General features: G+C 46.1%; 1 protein-coding gene across 1 annotated transcript; it reads left to right on the top strand.

Annotated features, from left to right (window-relative positions):
- Nucleotides 1–2,154: 2,154 nt before the first annotated feature.
- HOXC11 (homeobox C11) lies at nt 2,155–4,363 on the top strand. The gene is made up of 2 exons (XM_009943852.1): nt 2,155–2,830; nt 4,131–4,363. The coding sequence occupies exons 1-2, from the start codon at nt 2,155–2,157 to the stop codon at nt 4,361–4,363; spliced, it is 909 nt and encodes a 302-aa protein (XP_009942154.1).
- The last annotated feature ends 2,916 nt before the right edge of the window (nt 4,364–7,279 follow it).

Genomic DNA, 7,279 nt, shown 5'->3' on the forward strand with positions numbered 1-7,279 from the left:
GCCTCGGAATTAAGCCCCCCACCCCCCCTCCCCGGTTCCAATGCGGACAGCAGGTTGGGTGCGAGCAAATTAAATAAAATCAAACGGAGAAGAGCGAAGTAAAAAAGGAGCTGCCCGGGGATGCCCAGCTCGGAGAGGGACGTGTCCGAGCGGAGCTGGGACCCTCTGATGCTCCTTTTTGGTGAATTGGTTATTTTCGGGTTAGTTTATGCATTTTTAAATTTTTTTCTTTTTTTTTTTTTTTTTTTTTCGGAGAGCAAAGGGAAAACACGGCAGCCTTCGAGGCTTTTTTTGCTCCCGAGGCTCAGGGCTCGAAGGCTGAGATTTGCCTCTTTCCCCTCTTGCTGTTTGGATTGACTGCGGCTCGATTTGACAAGATCCTCTCTGTAAAACCCTCTCCCTCTCCCCTGGTGCGTGAGATTTTTGCGGAGTATTCATCCCACCACCTAAGAGATCCCGCGAGGGAGTTTAGTTCGGGTTTGCGCGTGGACAATTCAATTTATTTATTTATTCTTCCTTTTACTCGGCGTATGAAAAGGGATAATTCAAGGGGGGGAAAATGCCGAAGTGGCATCCTGTAAAGAGAAGGATAAAAAAAGAGAGGGATGCGCTGCGATATTTCCAGAGATGAAAGCAGCCGCCTCTGCTCGGCAGTGGAAGATTTTCCACCCCAAGAGGGTGATTTCTAATCCAGGTGAAAATCCGATTAGCGCACAATTGTTTCAGGCGATTTTGCTCCTTCAAGACAAGTTAAAGGCTGCGGGATAACCCCGCGGAGCGTGGCACCGCGGAAGTTCCGCGTCTTTCAGGTGCACCTTTCCAATGGCTTTGCAGAAGAGATTTTTTTTTTCCTTTCCCCCCAGATATTTTTTTTTCCACCTAATAATTCTTTGCAAAACTCGCAAAATATCCGGCAGCTCCTCTGCATCCCTGATTTTTTCGTATGAAAATGCAGCAGGACAGAGGAAGAGGAGGCTCCCGGGGCACGGGATGGAAGACGAATGACTTTAATAAGAATATCTTTTTAAATTCAGCTGGAAGAATACATGATGAGAGTATTGCTGAAAGGACATGCATTGATTGTCAATAAACAATTGCATTAAATATTCAATATGCCACTCTTACGTAATAAATATTTAACCAAACATTAAAGAAGGTTTTCGAATATTTATTAGACACTGACTTAATTCATTTGTTCTATTCCTTGATATATCGCTAATTCGATATTAAAAGTCGTTAAGCCAGGCCTGCTTTAACTTTAAAGTTGGAAACTTCACGCGATCCCCCGCACACTGTCACCGCTTAAATGGTATATTCTCCCTCAAGCATGCCAACTCGGTTGATGTATAGTTGATGTGCACACAGAGATCAACATAATTAGCGTCTGTTAGAAGCTTGTTAATTAGCACCAACCCCCTCGCTCCCAGACAGAGAGAGAGATAGAGATTTACTTATAATTTCGCAGCCCAGCTGAGGGAAGAGCTGGGCATTCCCGCCTGCAGCAAGAAATGTTGGAAAACTTACTTCTGCACCTCCAGCGATTTTACTGAGCTACCTAAAGCCTACTCAGGAACGCTTCTAAGGACAGAAATAGCCAGAATAGTAAATTATCATCATCAGCGCGATTCAGATATTAAAGAAAGGGTGGAAAAACACCGGTCGAGCTCCCTAAGACCCTCCCTCTCCCTCTCCCCCCCCCCAGCCCAAATCGCCCCCACCCCATCTCCAAACCCTGCTGAAAAGCAGCGAGCAGAATCCAAATAGGAAGGAGAGGAGGGAGGAAAAAAAAAAAAAAGCCAAGAGGAAGAAAAAAAAAAAAAAACCGGCGCAGCAGCAAGTTCACAAGCCGCCCCTTGTACTTGTTCTGCTGGCGAGGGGTGTGCCTTCGGGAAAATGAATACAAATCTGCGATTGATTTTCATAATGTTTCTGCGGTGTTTGCAAACCAATCGTTTGAACCTCTGAGATCTTACCTAAGTGAACCACTCCTACGCCTCTAAGTGCTCCAAACTGATATATGACAATATCTACTTTGGATCACGTGTCCTCCGGAGCGACTAAGACGGATAGCGCGTCATCTCGCCTTCCCAAATTTTTTCCCCTCCGCACCTCGGATCCAAAACATCTAGCTATAGGAGCAAGAAAAGGAGAAAGATGTTTAACTCGGTGAACCTGGGCAACTTCTGCTCCCAGTCGCGTAAGGAGAGGAGCGCTGAGTTTGGAGAAAGGGCAGGTTGCGCTTCTAATCTCTACCTCCCCAGCTGTACCTATTACGTCCCTGAATTTTCAACTGTGTCATCTTTCTTGCCACAGGCCCCCTCTCGCCAAATCTCCTACCCTTACTCCACCAACCTCTCGCAAGTGCAGCCCGTGCGAGAGGTCTCCTATGGTCTAGACCCCTCAAGTAAATGGCACCACCGAAGCAATTACGCCTCGTGTTATTCCGCAGAAGATCTGATGCATAGAGAGTGCATCCCGCCTTCCACCATGACCGAAATGCTAATGAAAAACGAGAGCGTGTACAGCCACCACCACCCCAGCTCCAACCACCCGGCGTCGACGGGATTCTACACCAGCATGAACAAAAACACTGTCTTGCCCCAAGGTTTCGACCGCTTCTTCGAAAACGCCTATTGCGGGGCGGAAAATCCGGCTGAGACCTGTCTGCAGAAGGGCGAGGGCAAAGTGGAGGCAGAGTCCCAACCCCACGCACTGTCATCCCGCGGAGAGCAAGGTATAGACCCGGAAGATGAGGAGGAAAACACAAACCCAGGGTCTTCAGCCTCGTCCTCTTCTGTCACCAAGGAAGGAAGCAAAAGCAGCAATTCGAGTAGGTAGAGCAGTAAATGGAAAGGTTAAGGGACTAGCCCGTGTGTTTTGTCGGTCAAATTTTATGTGGAGTTTTATAAGCATTCAAAGGATTTTATTATAACCTACAAAGCTCTTTCTTCCAACGAGAAGAATTTTTACGATGGGAAAAGCTCTTTGAAAAAAATGGAGATGTTAGGCGCAGGCACAGTATCTCAGAGTCTGTGAAATTTTAAAAGCACGCCATCGTGACAAATATTAACTTTGATCATGAACTTACACGAGCATTTTAAAAGGATTTGGTCCCGGGTTGCGGAGGGTAAAAGGCAATTGGGCAGAACACTGCTTTAGCTGCCTGTGCTTGCTTTTAGGCATTAAGATGCATGCGAAATGTTGGGGGGTTGTTGGTTTTGTTGTGTTTTTTTTTTTTTTAATTAAAACTGTATGTCGAGTCTTTTCTCTTGGTGGGAGTGCGGTGCTGAGGGGGAAATCCGCCGAATTCGCGGGCAGAGCTGAGCGTTTTCTTCGACTTTTCTGTTTAAAGTGGCATTTATTCTTCCCCAAGCCCAGCGGAGCGTTCCTTTTGTCAGGAAGGGCTTTTACTTGCCTGGTTGTTTGCTTGGGTCTTCTGGGTTTTGTGGGGTTTTTTCTGCATGCGCTCACATTTTCTAGGCAGTCTTAGAGGAGCTTTTTTAAAGGCTGAATCCAGGCAACTTTTCCAGCGAGCGTTCAGCGAGGGGCTCTTTTGGGAAGAGGGGAGGGTTGTTTTGTTTCCCTCCGCGCTTTCGTGCTGCAAGTCCCCCTTTTGCAGCTCAGATGCGAAGTTCTCTTTTGCTTTGATTCCTTTTTGCGTGTGTGGCGAGGACTGGAGTTAATCAAAAACTTATGCGGAACGTAATATCTCGTTCCTCTAATTCCAACCTTGCTCATGCTGTTTCTATACAGATAACAGATTTGCAGCTGAGCGTGGGGTGGTTTTTTTTTCCCCCCCAGCCTCTCTCAACGCTGCTCCAGCAGTCTGCTGCCTCCAGTCTCGGGCTGTTCTTTATTTAACAAAAAAATAACCTACCCGCGCCGAAAATGTCTGCATGTGCCTGCCTGAAGCCCAGTGCAGTAGGAAAATAATTACACCGCGGTCCTTAAGACCCTGTGTAACCTCACCTCTGCTAGCCCTAACAACGGGCGAACTGCTGGAAGATATCTCCCCCCTGCATTAATAAGCGGAGTTATTAAGCTGCTCCTAGCTATGTGCTCAGCTGTGCAGATGGGTCTGTGTCTTGCATTTCCTTAGGATGTTTACCCTGCCTTCTGGTTCTTTTAAGGTGCTCCCAGAACGAGGAAGAAGAGATGTCCCTATTCGAAATTCCAGATCAGAGAGCTAGAGAGAGAATTTTTCTTCAATGTCTATATAAACAAAGAAAAAAGGCTCCAGTTGTCTAGGATGCTAAATCTTACTGACCGACAGGTTAAAATTTGGTTTCAGAACAGAAGAATGAAAGAAAAAAAATTAAGCAGAGACCGCCTGCAGTATTTCTCTGGAAATCCCTTGTTGTGAGCATCTTTTGAGCTCCCCTCTGCTGGTGCAGCGCACGGAGGAGGAACAGTCGCGAGCATGGGTTTGCCCTTTGAGCCGACAAAGCAACCTCAAAGTTTAAGCCTTTTCGTTACTTCTATTTGTATGTCTGGGACAGTGCTGGGTAACAAAAGGAGTGAGATTTTCTTCCAGTTCCCACTTCGAGGACTTGAATTCCATGAACATTTTATTTAACTGTTTTTTTTTTTCTTTTCTTTCTTTATTTTTTTTGCCTTGCCTGAACAGGTCGGGATTCCCCCCCTTCCCCCCCCGCATTTTTTATTATTATTATTATTTTTATTGTTATTCTTATTTAGGCCCCCTGTCCAGTTGAATAAATGGCAGTGCTGTGTGTTACTACCACGGTGATTGCAGTCTGCAGCTGTGTTATCACAAGAGCGGCCAAAGTCTCCCAGTAGGATCAAATCGCTTCATCTGGGGTGAGTGCGCGTGTGTGCGCGCGTGTGCGAATGCACACGCAGACATGTGTGTCCTCGTGTGTGTGTGTGTGTGTCTGCGCACATCCACAGCCACACCGCTCACCCGTGCTCTCCATGCAGAAGGCAGATCGTTATTTCCACCTCCTCCATCCACCCTTTTCTGTCTAAATATGTATATATATATGCATATATATACGGGAGTGTGTGCGTATATATCCATATATATATTCTCTTCAGTATCATTTCTAGATTTGGAGTCGGGGGGCGGAAATCCAGGTGAAAATACATTTGCAAGAACTGTCTCTGAAACGGTTTGTAAATAAATTTCGTAGTGCTTTTTTTTTTTTTTTCCTGGAATGGGAGAAGACGACCAACAAGAGAAAAAAAAAATCCTGAAAAAAACACAATAATTAAAAAAAAAAAATCTTTGTGTATGTAAAGTGAGTCCCCGGGATACTCTGTGAAATTCTGTGGCAAATAAAGACATTGCAAGCTGTTCTACATTATGATTTTATTTGACCATTTTATTAGAATTTCCCCTCTTAAAAGCCTCTTTGCGGTCATTGTGGTGTGGGTTTCTTCTATAGGGCTTTAAATACCTGGATGCATATCAGAAATATCATCATCCATATTCATGGGGCTCGCTGCGATCTGCTCTAATAGGGGTGGTATTAATACAAACCCTCCACCTCGGAGCACGCGTTTGGTGTGGCGTTCATTGTATCCACCGGCGAACTGAAATTTATAGGATTTTTCTTGGCCCAGTAATCCTCCTCTGGATTTGGCTCCAGATGTCTTTCGCTGTTTTCCGGTTGTAGTTCATCTTTTTGCGTTTTCATGAGTACAACGTACCGGTCTTCTTTAAAATAAAAAAAAAAAAAATAAAATAAAAATGGACGAAACTCCACTGACGTCGAGAACCGAGCTGCCTTCCCAGAAGTCAAGGATACCTTCTACCTACAAAGCACAAATGCAAAGTCAAGTCCTTCAATTCCCGCTTAAGGAAAACAAGTTCAACTCCCAGGCACGGGGCATAAAAGTGATTTTTTTTCTCCCCCCCCCTCCCCGGGTTTGCCCAATGACTTTTTTTTTTCTCGCGGTGTCCGAAAGCAGCACAACCTTTTGGAGGACAAAGCAAGCCCGAGGACGCCGGTGGGGATGCGGTGCCTGCGTTTGGTGTAAAGACAACACTTCGGAAGGGGTTGGTTGGGGTTTATTTGGGGGGGGGGGGGTATATTTGAGGTTTCCAGTCTGGATGCTCTCCTGCTTTCTGGTGTGGACCGATGCGGTTGTGCACAGGGACGAGGGCGGGGGGGGACACGACACACAAAGAAGGGGGGATATCAAGCCCCCCCGCAGCCAAGAAGCAGCACATTATATTCCCCTCCATTGCGCGTGTTCTTGTAAAATTCTCATCCTTGCTTTTAGACGCAACCCTGTCGAATGAGAAAAAAAAAACCCAAACCTTTGATGGTGTCTTCTGATTTTATTTGACAACGGTAAGGGGGGAAAAAAAAGGATAAAGCCGCAAAAATGCTTTTCTTTCGCACCCACCCGAACACCCCCCCCCCGCGATTAAACGCAAAGCAAGCTCAGGCTTTCGTGATAGACCCGTCCGGGTCCCGCCACGATCTGAGCTTGAAAGGATGTTCGGGGCATGTTTCTCATTAAAAGAGTGGGAACGGGAAGAAAAAAAAAAAAGGGGGCTCTCTGGATGGCAAAACGCTGCTTTCTTTGCTTACATTTATTTTTGCAAAGCCTGCGAGCTGAAAGGGCGCTTGTGCCCGGCCTAAAACCTCACCTCAGCTTTATGCTGAAAAAAATAAGCGTAAAGGAGGGTATTTTTTTGCAGGCTGCAAAGTAAAATAGACAAGACGAAGCTAGGAGCCATCTTCCTGGCAGATGTAGCTGCACGCCGGGACCAGCCCGAGGAGGGGGCTTCTCCTCCACCGAAGGGAAAAAAAAAGCCAAAAAAACCCCACCTTTCTTTAATGAGTGTTTGCGAAACCTTCCCAAGGTTAGGAAAACCAAAGAGAGGTGCAATAAGGTGAATTTCGGGAGGTCAGAAGCGGCAGTTAATGCTCCGTCACAGCAGCGGCTGTCCGGACAAAAGCGGCCAGTCTAGACATTGTAATAAAGACTGCAGCACTAAACAGCTTAATTTTTCTTAATTACCCCGTCTGGCTAAAGGAAAAGACTTCCGCAGTAAATAGTAAACAAATAAGGGAGTCTTGCCCAGAGAATCTATTTTTTTTTCTCTCTCTCTTCTCTCCCCCCCTCTCTCCCTTTCTCCCCCCCCCCCTTTTCCAAGGCTCCAGTTCAACTGCAGCACAATGAAACTGTAGGCCTAGTTCAAAGTTTTCGCGAGCTAAAATGGAATGCCAGTTGTAAAATCCAAGTTTATAGACCATGTGGGAGTTTACAGCAGCATTAAGCATCAGTGCCATGTAGGAAAAGG

This window comes from Opisthocomus hoazin, chromosome 32 (genome assembly GCF_030867145.1).
Source record: "Opisthocomus hoazin isolate bOpiHoa1 chromosome 32, bOpiHoa1.hap1, whole genome shotgun sequence".
Lineage (NCBI taxonomy): Eukaryota > Metazoa > Chordata > Aves > Opisthocomiformes > Opisthocomidae > Opisthocomus > Opisthocomus hoazin.